This window comes from Hylaeus volcanicus, chromosome 6 (assembly GCF_026283585.1).
Source record: "Hylaeus volcanicus isolate JK05 chromosome 6, UHH_iyHylVolc1.0_haploid, whole genome shotgun sequence".
NCBI classification, from domain to species: Eukaryota; Metazoa; Arthropoda; class Insecta; order Hymenoptera; family Colletidae; genus Hylaeus; species Hylaeus volcanicus.
The window spans coordinates 13,866,606-13,881,196 of record NC_071981.1 but is presented as its reverse complement, the minus strand read 5'-3'; the positions used below and the strand labels follow the sequence as shown (position 1 = coordinate 13,881,196).

General features: G+C 38.2%; 2 protein-coding genes across 2 annotated transcripts; one reads left to right on the top strand and one right to left on the bottom strand.

The window, feature by feature from the left end:
• The first annotated feature begins 775 nt into the window (after positions 1-775).
• On the top strand, positions 776-8,367 carry LOC128877849 (myotubularin-related protein 3). The gene is made up of 15 exons (XM_054125447.1): positions 776-1,326; positions 2,650-2,964; positions 3,059-3,245; positions 3,310-3,488; positions 3,565-3,766; positions 3,908-4,098; positions 4,617-4,812; positions 4,892-5,077; positions 5,203-5,367; positions 5,452-5,702; positions 5,803-6,045; positions 6,210-6,504; positions 6,631-6,732; positions 6,851-7,035; positions 7,453-8,367. The coding sequence occupies exons 1-15, from the start codon at positions 1,268-1,270 to the stop codon at positions 7,766-7,768; spliced, it is 3,072 nt and encodes a 1,023-aa protein (XP_053981422.1). The 5' UTR covers positions 776-1,267; the 3' UTR covers positions 7,769-8,367.
• A 120-nt stretch (positions 8,368-8,487) lies between these two features.
• On the bottom strand, positions 8,488-13,713 carry LOC128878542 (gustatory receptor for sugar taste 43a). Its single transcript, XM_054126829.1, has 7 exons — positions 12,316-13,713; positions 11,114-11,330; positions 10,423-10,771; positions 9,312-9,452; positions 8,967-9,241; positions 8,702-8,860; positions 8,488-8,643 (listed from the first exon to the last, which is right to left on the bottom strand). The coding sequence occupies exons 1-7, from the start codon at positions 12,525-12,527 to the stop codon at positions 8,488-8,490; spliced, it is 1,509 nt and encodes a 502-aa protein (XP_053982804.1). The 5' UTR covers positions 12,528-13,713.
• Between the last annotated feature and the right edge of the window lie 878 nt (positions 13,714-14,591).

Sequence of the window (14,591 nt, the reverse complement as noted above, 5' to 3'; positions counted from 1 at the left end):
CCTCGAGGTGAAATCACCTCATGGCTCCTTTTGATCTATCAAAACCGTAAGTATTATCGCATTTCTCTACTTTCTATGACCTTCAATGACCTTATGTAATAGGTCGTTGAACTCGTTTTAAGATCCTCTATCATGATACGAAAGCAAAAACATATCGTTCCATTTAAAAAAAGCAGAGATGATCTTCATATTTCCTCTATGCCTCTACCCACGCAGAAAATGTTTGTGTCAAAATATGTCCCCCTCTATACCGTGTTAGTTTTGTATATTACAAGTAACGGCAATATTCAAAATGAACATAGGTATTGACCCACCCTGTATATAAAGATATACGCGTATGTGCTTCTTCCTTTTAATTCCTTTGTTATTGGTACGTGGCGCTCCATACTTTGACTTACTCGTATTGAGACTCTTTATACGAATACGTTTATGGCTTGGACTCCCTGGGATGTAGGTGATACGAACGGCATTCGAATGCGGCTTTATCGAAGAAATTGCGTAACTCTTTTTTTGATAAAACCTAACTATAAATTTATGAGAAAATTGTGTTTGTAAATGCCATTCTGTATTTTTCGTAATTTATCGGAACAAATACTTGGTAAAACTGTTACTTTCCACACAGTTATATAGCTGCAAGAAGATTGGTCTGGATTAAATACAGCTAAATAAAGATCGCGTATTTTTCGTTAGGAATTTCTCGCTAGTGTCGCTGACGTCGCTCATGTTTATCACAGTATGCAATAGTTACAGATACGGACAGAAGTCCAGTTCCAAGAAGTGTTCTAGTTGCTTTCATAGGGAATTCCTTGACGTTACTGAGGCCAAAACCCAAAACCAACCGACCATCCAGTTCCAAGCACAAGCAATCTGTCAAGTGTAACTTTCACATCAGACTGAAGGATTATCTTTTATAAAAATTATTTGGAAATCAAGTAATTCGCTATATTACCGTTTCGCGAGGCGAACAGGGAGAAAAGGAATCGTTTCGTTTGGTGGATGTTGTGTGCCGCGATGCTAGCCATTTTCGTGAACCATCGTAACGAAAAGTAATCGTGTTTGAATTGGACTCGCGTGAGATTAGTTATGGAGTCATTCATCCAGTAAGCTATCTGCGTACGTGCTGAAGAATCTAAAACATCTACATAACTCGACAAAATCGAAATCAACGGCATCGCTTTGTTTTCTTTACGGGGGGTAATGGATGGCCTCTTTGTCGAGTAATGTCCTTATACCGTTTCTTGTGTAAACGACTGTCTATGGATTTTGTATGAGGTATCAGAACGGTCATCGGATATCGCCCATCGCGGAGAAATTTTGCAGTCCAAGGTAAGACATTGTCGCTCGCTTGGCTATAATTGTTTACCAGAAATGATTACTGGGTTCGCGATTGCCCTGTTCGGAAATGTTTTGCTTGTGCATTTTAACGTTTCTGTTGTTCTTGACGTTGCGTATAATTTCGTTTAGTCCGACAATCGTCTGTAATCGAATCACACGTAGAATTAGTAGTGCCGCGTGTGGTTGCGGATAAGTACCATGTCGAACATAAGTATTGGCACAGAACGACTCTTGGAATAAAACCAGTTATAGACGTGAAAAAAATCTACGTACCTACATATTTGATTTTCACCGCAATGTAACTTTATTATCTTGTATTCAAGCATAATGAAAAGAAAAAAATATATTTTTGCATATTCGACAACAAAATAATAATACAAGTATGTGTTATGGCTACTTTCAAATTGATCACAAGTATTGGCACGATCAGTTTTTTACATTTACGTAAGCTCAAAAAGTAGTACCAACTAATATTTAGTTGGAATCAAGTTTTCTTCGGATCATCTTTTATTATGTTTGGCCTGGAATAGACTTGTTTCTTATCATTTCAGAGTCATCATCTTATTTATCCCTTTGTAAACAATTCCTTTAAGTTTTATTTGTAATGCAATGTTTTCTCAATCTTTTCCTCTATTGTAACCAAACATATTAAATGAGATTTGTATTTGGAGATTGCACTGCAATTGGTAGTATGTGTGCAATAATAAAAGTATGATATTGTTTAACAATGCAAGTAATTTGTTTTGTGTTGTTGTTATATTAGATATAAAGATTTTTGTAAGTGGAATTACTTAAAAAAATTTTGAGATAAACAATGCTCATGTATCTATAAAACATTATATCATCTTTTATGTTTAAAAATAAGTTGGTGGTTGACTTTCTCTAAACTAAAACTTTTTCATTGATTAAAGTTGATTACTTCCATTCTTTTGAAAATTGAATCCTTTTTTTAACTTTTTAATCGCTTGGGTATGTAATCATGCCATACAGAATTCTATAATAGTTTTTGTTATTAACCATTTAATAATACTTCTCATAGTAAGATGATTCTTGCCAACTATTAGTTACTTATCTACTTCAATTGTGTGAAAGGATAGTACTGAAAACATTTTCAACATAATACTTAATGTATGCCAATATGTTGCAGTATTTATTTGTAAATTTGCAATGATATGTAATATGTACTTTGATGTACACAGACTAGTAAAAGCATGCAATCTAATTTGAGAAATTTGAGTAATCTAGTCATAAACTTACAAATTAAGTTTCTTACAATCAAAAAGAATAATGAAGTTTCTAAATGATATGTCACAGAGCAGAGATGGAGAGTTCCGAAGAGCCAACAAGTTTGCAATCTATGTGTCATTTACATGTTTCGGAATTGTTTCCAAAGCATACACATCTTGAATGTGAAGATGAAACACTTACAATACCATTTACGCCTTTGAGTGGAGAATCCATTGTAGCACTTGGACGTACATCAGATGGGGTGTTGGCTCTTTCTAATTACAGACTTTACTTACAATTGAGTCAAACATGCTACAATATCCCACTGGGTTTAATAGAACAGCTGGAGGTTAAAGAGATCTTCTTCTTACATATTGGTTGTAAGGATGCACGTTCCCTAAGGTACATTATTCCCTAATTATTCTGCTTAAATAAACAATGCTTTCTTCTATAAATTTTCTTGTGATATTAAACTATTACTATTTCAATGTTTCAGCTGTGCCTTTTCCACGAATGAACACTGTTTAGAGTGGTATAAGCGACTACATAAAGTGACTTATCCACCTAAGAGCATAGAAGATATATTTGCTTTTGCATACTATGCTTGGTCCATTGAGGAGGGCAAAGATTTTTCTAAACTTGGAAAGGATACTACTTCCTATACCGCTACTTTTAACTCAGAGGTAAGTAACTCATACATTATATTGCAATTTCGACAAATACAATTACCTTTGTGTTACTTCGTAGGTGGAACGACTGAAATTTAATTTGCATGGTACATGGCGTATTAGTCAAATTAATAAAGATTATCGAATGTGTCCATCATATCCACCACTGCTTCTGGTTCCTGCTTGCATTTCCGATGTTATTCTGGACAAGGCGGCCAAGTTTCGTAGTTCTCGTCGAATTCCTGCTGTTGTTTGGAGGTATTATAAGAAAATAACTTTCATATTCTTCTAAAATAATTATGTTTCCTTCAATGTCAATACTTTTATTTTGTAGACATGTGAATAATGGTGCAGTTTTAGCTCGAAGTAGTCAACCAGAAGTTGGTTGGCTTGGCTGGCGAAGTCCAGAAGATGAGGCCCTCTTGAAGGCCCTTTCACATTCATGTTCCTATGACAAAGGTGAATTGACGATGGTGGATTCTCCCAGTATTTATCCCAATGCTGGTGTCGATGGTACCACAACAAATAATACCAAAGTGGGTATCAAGTATTTAACCAAGTTATTATTTGACTGTAGTTTAGAAGAGACTCGGTATTCATTAGAAATCGATGAAAAGGAATTACGAACGAATTTAAAACGTTCGATGTTCTTTTGAATTGTAATGCATTACTTGCAGAAAGTCTTGATCGTGGACGCCAGGTCGTACACAACCGCTGTGGCGAATAGAGCGCGCGGTGGTGGTTGCGAATGTCCTGAATATTATCCCAGTTGCGATATACAATTCATGAATTTACCAAACATTCATTCTATACGGAAGAGCTTTCACGCGTTGAGGCAGCTTTGCGCGTCGGACATGGATCAACCCAAGTAAACGAATATTTCGTTTCGTTATACACTTCATGTAGATCATACATTCAATTCTCTTTTTACACAGTATATATGTTTCAAAGAGCATTGTGTAAAAAAGCAGTGTAAATAAAAAAGTAATATTGCTTATGCCAAAATAGAAGATTTGTAGTATAATGTTCAGGAATCGGAAAAAAAGTTTCGGTAAATCGAGTAATCGGTAAATTGAATCGTGCAGCCAATTTGTCACAGTTGTTTCTTTCCAAGGAAACATACAGCGAGTATCGATGTAACGCTTAGAGGTCAGATTATACGCAATCTTCATATTGGCGGAAAAGATTTCGGAGAATGACTTGACCAGAATTTCAAGATTTAATTATCGACCTCCCTAATGTATTAAGAAAACATATTAAATATTTATAGACTCCTTTTCCTGGACCGTGTGAAATCGTAACCATGTAAAAAGAGAATTGAGTATATTTATTTGATGAGCTTTATGGAGGTGTATTTCTGATGAATAATTTTCTTTCGTTTTGCAGCTGGCTCAGTCTTTTAGAAGGAACGCGGTGGTTACAACACATGTCTGGATTATTACGTGCAGCGGTGACTGTAGCATCCGCGATAGAAAGGGATGGTCGACCGGTTTTGGTACATTGTAGCGATGGCTGGGATAGAACGCCTCAGATAGTCACTTTAGCGCAGATCCTCCTTGATCCGTATTACCGAACTATGGAGGTATGCCGAAGGTACTCCCACTTTCTCTTTTTGTTCGTTACTGGACAGTCATTTCTTTACTCTGTTTTATCGTCGGTAGGGTTTCCAAATCTTATGCGAGAGAGAATGGTTAGACTTTGGACATAAATTCGCGGATCGTTGCGGACAAACAGTTGGCTGTGAAGATCCGAATGAACGATGTCCGGTATTTTTGCAGTGGCTCGACTGTGTACACCAGTTAATCCTAAAATTTAAGTGTAGTTTTCAGATGTCTCCGGCGTATCTCGTGAGTATATTGACGTAGTTCATGTTTACTACTTTTATTCTTTTACCCGTACGTACACAAATGTTTGAAATACGTGCCGATTCCGTTTCGTTAACACCGATTAACACAGACTCGATTAATTTCAGGTAAAATTAGCACAGCATACGTATTCGCAGCTTTTCGGCACGTTCCTTTGCAACAGAAGGCAAGAAAGGTTACAATTGCGAATACGGGAGCGTACATTTTCAGTTTGGCGATTCCTGAATTCCAGTTCATTCGTAAATCATTTGTATTCACCTTTAAAGAATCAAGTAGGACATTTTTCATCTGGTATAATAGTATTATTTTTTTTCAGTTGAGGTTCTAATGTGAATTTGATGTTTTCTTGTTACCAGGTATTATGGCCAAGTTGCAATGTTCGAGATCTTGTCTTGTGGTCTGAGGTGTATTTAGGATCTACCGAATCTTCTCTTGATATCAGGGATGATAAACAGAGAGTGACGATGATAGACATCGAGGGTGGTGAGAGCGACGAACCACAGAGGCAAATGACTAAAACTCGATCATACGGGGATCTTATGCATACTTCCAATCACTCGGCCTATCTTCACCGTAGACTTAGCGATCCAACTATTACGGTGGAAACGTAATTACCTTTGTTATTTTTCATATATCTTAACAGAGCTATAATCAAGTCAATAAGACAAGAAAACAGAGTAATCACGTTGCTTGTAACACCGTTACAGGAAGTTCGATTCCCTAACGCTCGATGCGGAGACGGTGGAAAATGTTGCAAACGACGACACAGAATGTAAGACTGAAAACGAGGAAAAGAACATGCCAGAGAACGAGGACGTATCGAAACAATGCAACACGACGAGTAAATTCTCGAATGACTCGCCAGCGAATCCCTCGGTAGACAGTTCGACAGACACACTAATACCCAGCAATGATTCCTTACTTGGTACAACAAGCATCAATAACGAAACGTAAGTATCATATACCGTAAAACAGTACCGAATTTGAAAACTCTGTATACTCTCTTACGTTACGTGAGTCCGAGTTCAAGGTTAAATATGAAATGAATCCGAATTCAAAGCTGATTCGAAGTTGTATTCGATTCGAACAACAAAAAGTTTTTGTCGAGTAACAGGTCGCAGAAAAACTCGCCGCAGGACATCGTTTCGCCGTGGATCGAGACTAACGCGAACGGCCGAGCCGTCTGCTCTTGTAATCGAAACTACAATCACAACCTCAACGAGGGCAGCGACGTTAGCGATACCAACGCGCCGTTGATATCGAGAACACCCAGTAGCGTTTGTCCGGCGTCTCCCACCCGTCAAGACACGCTGCCAGAGAATCTTGACAGGCTGGACGACGTCGATGGTCTTCCCGTTGTACATTGCGATGTTCAGATGCGCGTTCAACAGATAATCGTGGAGCATAAGGTGTGTGCATACATTTCGTCCTGTTTAAGGTAAAACGAAAACAAGAGAAAAAGCAAAAGAACGTTCGTCGAAGAAAGTCACGAGTCTGCGAGCGGTTACGGTGTTTTTTGTCTTGCTGCTTTTCAGCTAAAAGAAGAAGCGTTAAGGAAGGAGTTACATACGACGAGGCTGGCTCTAATCAAGCAAGTTTGCAATCATAACGCGGATACCGATCGCATCGACGATATTGTGAGTGTTCCAAACGACGTTATTGAATGTTTCTCAGGAGGAGATTAATCTTGATTCGGCTTGTTAAAGAATAATCGGAGATAGCCAGAGAAAAAGGAAGGTATTGCTCCTGTTCCAGGGATCGTTACCCGATTCGGTGGGAAGCGCCGGCGATCACGGAGAGTCGTTACCATCGGACATGTCTTGGGAAGCCGTCGAAGAATTAGGTCCTGCTCCTACTCTTTGGGTACCTGACCACGCGGTGAATCGATGCATGGGCTGCGACACGGAGTTCTGGCTCGGAAGACGCAAACATCATTGCAGGTGAAATCGAATGTCTACCGCGCATGCTGTTGGATTTAGTTTCATAGTATTAACATGCAGAATTATAATCTAGGAGCCATAGTCGTAACGATTTATTTTATAATAAGTTGTACAAGGAAGTGCAACATTAGTTGCCCGGCTGCATCATACTACTGTCCAGAAGTAGGCATAATTTTGTTTAAATAATAATGATTCAAATCCACTTATAGCGATTTGTTCACAACGTTTATTAGGTTGAATATTTTTATTTTTATTTGTTTAATGTGAAATATTTAATTTTGTAATTGAAATTCTAATTTCTATTTAATGTGTAACAGGTCAAACATTGTATAAATTATTGTACGAAAAATTGTTACTTCTCTGGCCCTTATAATACTGTATGCGGTCGGTATGTTATCATTTTCGCCTCTATTGTAGATGCTGTGGTAAGATTTTCTGTGCTGATTGTTCGGAAAATTCGACACCGTTACCCAGCGAGCAACTGTACAATCCCGTCAGAGTTTGCAGCGACTGTTTCTCACGGATTCATCGACACACGAGTCCCTGTCAGTGCAACGCTCGTCATCAAAACAAAGGGGAGAACGACTCTGAAATAACGTCGAATTCTGAAAACCTGATGACTTGTCAAAGACCGAAACGTTTAAACGTGACGAAGGACAGCTGTTGCGACAATTTGATGCAGATCGCGCATCAGAAATCACAACCGCCGGTCACAGCAGCCACGGCGAATTGAAACCACGTGAAAAATCACGATATGGAACAACCAACAACGCAGCATTTGGGTTTCGATTTGGCTTTTGCCGGGACGATGCGCGAGTTTGAAGAGTATTCTTGTCACGTGTGGTTTCAAAGCGCGCGAGTAACCGGATGTTGAATTCACACGCGTGAATTTATGTCGTAAATTGATATGGTACAAGTGTTGGTACAAGATCTTCGAGCGATTTAATATTTATTGCTAGTGTAATAATTTGTACGAAGAAGTGTATAGCGTCAGAGAGAAAACGAGTCAGTATACGAGGTGTTGTATATACGTTAGGAGTAATTTGATCCAACGAGACACCTGGCTTCTTCGAACGAGACTACTCAAGTTTCCCCGTTTTTAGGAAATCTTCTTATCCTCGTGAGATACAGCGAGATCGAGGCCGAGGAACGTTTTGGATAGGCTGTGACTGACGTCTAGTTTTTAGACACCGTACGAGGTGCGATCTTAATTAATTATCGATCGAACGATGGGATGACTCGTTAATTAGTAGTTGGAATACGATACGAGTAACCTGTATTTGTATATTGCCGCTGTTTACGAGAATTGGAATATTAAATGTCATTATCGTATGTGATCGACTATTATCTGTCTGTTACTTACTCGTTTCAAACACACGAGCACACACACATACACAGACAAAGTCTATAATATGGAAACGTGGGAAAAGTTTCCCGGAAATAAGTTTACAGTTATATGATGGACTTAAATCCTGTTAAATTCTGGAGCGACGATGCAGACTTGAGTATTTGTGTCGCATTTCTTATTCTATCCACTTCACCCATCGTATCGTCCGCGTTTTTGAACTGTATTAGTATGACGAGATATGTTGTCACCACCCCCGCGATCTGAAACACACGTCAGCATATGCATTTTTCTGCGCACGAATACCTTCTACATCCTTACCGACGTTATCAGTGTTCGGTCCAAAGAGAAGAGTCCGCATGCTGAAAATTCAAGAGGTCGATGCAGTAATTGAAGAGAAAATATTTCCAACTGTTGTCGACTGTCCACTTCGAAGCTGGAGGAAAGTAACCGACTAACGAGAACCGCCGTTTTCTTACCCTGGAACGAACGTTTTCGTGACAACTCGAATTCATTACTTCTAGAGCTTCCTATCGTACATGTACACAGATTCATGTTTAAGGTTCTAACATTTTTACCTCCTTACCTCTGCAACTGTGGAATAGCTAGGTTGAACGATTATCAGCATTCTGGTTACGTGAAAGATACACCACATACATTGTACCAACAGATATATCCATTCGTGGTTTTCGTCTACTTGTAAGATCAAGAAATATGGCGTGATGACTAGGTGTAACAGACACGTTACGGTAACGGCCAGTATCACAACGCCGTACGCACTGTTTATAAGAGTAACTGCGTCGCAGAGAGACGAATGTACCGTGATCAGCTCCGATATACTGTTTACGTAAGTTTCATTCTCTGTAAATAGGCGATACATGAGATTTGACAAGAAGTACCATCCGAATTTAGCTGGAGTAGACTTACCCACCGTTTAAATTCCGAAAGTTTCGATAGCTGGCCAATTCGAACTGTCTGCGCGACACGGTGCTTGATGATTGTTTGCGAGTATCACCAACTATTGCTACCGTTGCATAACCGGCATATGATTGGCCAAAGAGATGCGTTTGTCGTTAATTTGATCGATACAATACGCGAACGTTAACCCCTTGACGCGATTGTGGCGAATAGAATTGATTAAATTATACGTTATTTATCTTTTCGAATTGTAGTAAAAAAAGAAACTAATTGGCAAAGTATTAAATTGAAATTAAGGGAGTAATGGTTGTAGGAACGCTTTGATAGCCAATTGTTTGGTAATTTCGAGCAATAAAAATAAATTTGTCGGTAATTATTGAAAAACGACTTTTAGCATCCGTTATTGGTGAGCATGGATTATAATAATGACCGGTGGAGGTTTTCTTTATTCAAGACTGACTTTGTTTATAGGTTAATGTTGCTTCTTATCTTTTATTTGATTGTCTACTGGCTTACTGTTTACAACCTGCGTTCCACGTGTCTTTCGTATTATACATATTTTATTTGCGATGGACGTATTTTTATTTCTCTTCTTACATTTGGATTCCCGTACTTGTCGGTTAATTTAATTAATATTAATCTCCATAAACATAAGTTTTATCCTAATTTTCATTAATAATTATTTTATGTAACATTTTTTCTTTTTATTGTACATACACGATGCATGAAATATATTCAATTCGATATTAGTATTACGCGTAACTTTAACATTTTTTTCACCCTAAGAGGACCGTACTACCTGACGGTTGAAACACCTTTTATTAAATAATAATTGATATGTTTCATTGCTCGAGATTATCAAACAAATGTACCATCTTTCCAGGATTAATGAAACTTTACACAATTTTTGAACGAGAAATATTTGAAACCTATGCTGAGTCAAGTGGTATTATTTTTTCCGATAGAATGATACGAATATCAAATATATTTACACAAATTTTATGATGAAATTTATCATTTTGTGCCTCAAGGGATTAATCGGGTCTAAAAAGTGAGACTAAAGAATTGTAAGAGCTATCTTTAGCTCCTGGGTTAAAGAGTTAATAAGTTAGGCTCCTATTTACCTGTTGTTTCAAGAACACATTTTTTTAAGTAATCGGCTGCGCTTCCGCCTTCGAATAGCTTCTTGATGCTGTTGTTCAGGCTGATAAATCTCAGCTCCACGTTGTACGTCGAAACGGTATATTGAATCTCCGTTAAAATGATCACGGTGTACATAAGATAGAGGGGCATATAGTTAATTGGACCTTTGTCCGGTATCGTTTTGAGGTCTGTCATCCCTTTCGTTTTGCGATGCCAGGAATAAAAATCAAGAATCGAGTTGAACCACAGGTACGTAAGACTGCACACCGTTAAATAGATCGTGAACCTCCGAGACTTCTTCGTCGACGACTCGTCAACTTTTTCGTCCACCTAAAATCCAACATTGCCGATCGTTTAATGAACTAGTTTTATTTGTTCTTGTTTCTTGAGTCAATCACTTGTTTTCTAGTAAGAACAATTCATGCAATTTTGTATGTAAATACTTCTGAGGGGTAGTATCGTTTAACTTGTACGTCTGTGCTATGATTACTAACGAAAGTAAGTACCATTTTTCAAATAGCTGTAGGATCAATAATGTTCGAAATATTGTAAAATTTTTCAAGATATATTTCAAAGAAATTCGAATTGTTATTCCAAGATATGTCTGGTTTGATGCGGGTTGGCTCTTAACATAAGAACAAGGGAGTTCGAAGAGAATCGTTATCGGTGCACCTCGATTAACTTGTTTATGACGGCTTGCAGGTATCTCCAGCGAAAAGGCGAGCCAACGATGCAGACCACGGTTAGACTCATCACTCCGAGAACGTCACTGCACGTCGCGATCACCGTTGTCCGGGACCTCAATCTGGTGCTGTGCTCCCATCCGTTCTTAAGATCTCGCCAAAGCCCGCAAATTTGCAAACCGAGGAGCAATAGTAGCACGCACAAGCTACGGACATGATCGATATGTTAACACATTGTCAACCGATCGGGGAGATCTTCTGTGCGCTTGCATGCATAAACAATCGTATACCGATCAATTTCGCAAAAAACTTTTCTGTGAAATTGTAGTTTCTTAACTTCTTTTTTTATAATCAATGATATTTTACATATTCTCGGAAGTCTCTAAGATGGATATAGTTCAAACAACATTTACTAGTTAATATAATTTGTGAAATTAACAAAAAAGTGCGAAAAATGGGTAAAAGTATAGAAGCAATAAGTATTTGTACCAATAAGTATTTGTAACCATTTACAGTAGAGTTTGCAACGTAAACACATTAGTTTATTGCTCCGTACGAATTAGAAAACATTAAATTTCCAGAATTTCAAGTACTCTTAAAAATGGCTCTAATAAAGGAAGATCCCACTTCGAATAATTAATAATTTAGTTATCTATAGTTAATTTAACGCTTAGAAGAGTTGCAATAATTATAAAATCAAAAGGAAATCCCACGAAGGAAGTATTATATACGTGTAAATTAATGTAAATTTCTTTTCTTTTTTTTTTTAATGAAGTTTTAAACATTAAACAGTTGTGCGAATACTTATTGCTTCAACATTTCTATAGATTAATTGTTTTTTTCTTGTTCATGTTGCAACTTACATAAATAGGTATTTTTTTTTTGTAATCTATCTATTCTAGACATTTCCGAGAATATGTAGAATGTCATTGTTTATAAAAAAAAATAAGTTAATAAATTATAATTTTACATACTTTTTTTGGAAATTGATCGGTGTACGAATACTTTCTACACCCACTGTATATATAAAACCAAAGATGACATTGCCATAAATATGATAATTTTTAGTAACATTGATCGAATTAGAAAGCAATGGTAACATGAAATTTAAAGAAAGTTCGTCTCTGAATGCTTTTTTAATTTTGTTGCGTTCATATCTATCGAAGATTTAATCTTGTCGCTCTCCGTTACCTGTAGATAAGGTCGATGGTGCTTAAGCGAGCCTGGCATCTTCCTGGTGCAGCGTTTGTGACGAATCTGACTGGAATCAGGCCCCACAGTTTACCGAGATAATGTATCGGAAAGCTTGCCCAATAGAGACTCTGCGCCGTACGTTTATCCTTTTTTCCCTCTAACTTCATTACGATATTTTGACTAGTCTTGGATCGATTTTCTGGAAGCATTTGAGGATTATTTTCGTCATAAATCGTCGCATCCACGAATTTCTAAAAGACTAAAAAGGAATTATTTCGCTTTTAAATTACTTCCTAGGAATCACAAACGCATGCACGTACCGCATACGTTGCATTTTTACTTGTGTATAAATTTAGATTTTTATATGCAAGGCAATTTATATACAGGGTGTCCCAAAAATGTTGGAGGTCCTTGAAAGGGATGGTTCGGGAGGTGATTTGAAGCAACTTTTTCCTTTGCAAAAATGTCGGATGGGGCTTCGTTAAGTAGATATTAATAAAAAAAACCCGACCAATCAGAGCGCGTGGATACCGTTGGAGCGGCCGCGGTAGCGAAGGTTACGCGCTGAGCGGCCGCGTCGATATCCTTCGATGCACGTCGAGTCACTTGTTCGCGTACGAGAGCGGCTACCTAGCGCGTAGCCATCGCTATCGCGGCCGCTCCAACGGCATACGCGCGCTCTGATTGGTCAGTGTTTTCCGTTAATATCTCCTCAACGAAGCCTCGGACAACAATTTCGCTAAGGAAAAAGTTGTTTCAAATCACCCTCTGAACCACCCTTTTCAAGGACCTCCAACATTTTTGGGACACCCTGTATACGTACGTTTGTTCCTTTTCATATATTTTTTACGAACACGTGCGTTATGGTGCAGACCACCCACCTGGAGAAATAAGAAGCTTACAAACAACTATAAACAACAACGGTGCTTCAGTGGTTAAAAGAGAAACCTGTACTTGATCTAGACATGGTGTTTCGTCGGCCCGTATCGTTCCATTGGATGTGCATTGTTTTTGGAGGGGTTCAGAATATCCTCGACGAAGAAGGCATCTTATGGTCGAAGCACGACAAACACGAGAAGTGCGGCAGGAAGCGAGAGACACGGTTCTAGCGAACACTTGGCCAGTACCCGATACCAGAGAGTGTGTTTCTCCGGTTGGAATCGAATGCTTAATAAGATCTAACGACTTACTAACTTTTGCGAATAAAAATACTTACTCGACGATATATTTACGAGAATTCGAGTTTCTCTTTCTCTTCGCGGTCACGATTATTCCATTCTCACTTCACCAAACTCCTAGACACGACTAGGGTTGCATTCATCTTTGTCAGATCGTCGATAGATAATTATCGTTGATTGTCGTGTTCTTGACGTGATGTTTATTCTCTTGAAAAACAGCACGTTCATCAACATCGTTGGATGTGTAGTGGTAGCGTGCACGGTAATTTAGCAACGGGGGGTGGGGGGGTGGGGGTGGAGCTTTATATGAATTAACAGAGACGAATAGTCGCGGTATACTCGACACATTAGAAAACTTTATCGAGATAACAGACGAAAGGCATAACTTCAATATACATTTTTAGAGATAATGAATACAACGAATTACAACAGGTGACCATCATCGTTCATGGATAGATTTTGTTTGAAATGTTACGAAATGAATACAATTAATTATTAATTCTCTTTCGGTGTATCACGGACATACATATAGGAAAATTAAACGATTACGAATGCTTGCATTAAACGATTGCGCAGATTTACTGGAGCAGGAGGAGGTGTCATTGAAAAATTGCAAGAAACCTAGCGAAATGAAATATCATGAATCGCGCCAGAGGAAAAAAAAACCAAGGTCATATCGCGAGTAAATAGTGTACCTACTTCGATCCTCGCAGGCTGCCCTTCCACCCACACCTTCATGAATAGTCGGCGCCGTGTTCTCTTCGATGGAACGTTGCGATAATCGTTTCCAACGACATCGTTCTGTTCGATCAAGCTACTCGATATAGCAAGTGGGGAAATGCAGTGTTTGTAAAGTCCTTAATTACCTTTCCTGGTAATTGTTAAAAAGGACAAGTGTTAAAACGATCGATGAACGCGACACATGTTCATCGATCGTTTTAACACTTTGGCTTCGGATGACGCGATATGCCTTATTGAGATTTTCATATACGGCGTGTTTTTACGAAGGTTTTAAAAATTTTACGAAGGTATGAAACTATTAAAAAAATGTCTGTACAAAAGTTATTTAGTACAAACGTATTAGGTTGTCCCAAA

What these genes read in the sequence shown, in the direction of transcription:
- LOC128877849 (XM_054125447.1), top strand. Translation starts at nt 1,268, where the DNA reads ATGAGGTATCAGAACGGTCATCGGATATCGCCCATCGCGGAGAAATTT. An exon ending in AAGGATGCACGTTCCCTAAG is followed by an intron (nt 2,965 to 3,058) that starts GTACATTATTCC and finishes TCAATGTTTCAG; the next exon opens with CTGTGCCTTTTCCACGAATG. An exon ending in AGATGTCTCCGGCGTATCTC is followed by an intron (nt 5,078 to 5,202) that starts GTGAGTATATTG and finishes GATTAATTTCAG; the next exon opens with GTAAAATTAGCACAGCATAC.
- LOC128878542 (XM_054126829.1), bottom strand. Translation starts at nt 12,527, where the DNA reads ATGCTTCCAGAAAATCGATCCAAGACTAGTCAAAATATCGTAATGAAG. An exon ending in ACCATCGACCTTATCTACAG is followed by an intron (nt 11,331 to 12,315) that starts GTAACGGAGAGC and finishes TCATGTCCGTAG; the next exon opens with CTTGTGCGTGCTACTATTGC. An exon ending in AAACTTTCGGAATTTAAACG is followed by an intron (nt 9,242 to 9,311) that starts GTGGGTAAGTCT and finishes GCCTATTTACAG; the next exon opens with AGAATGAAACTTACGTAAAC.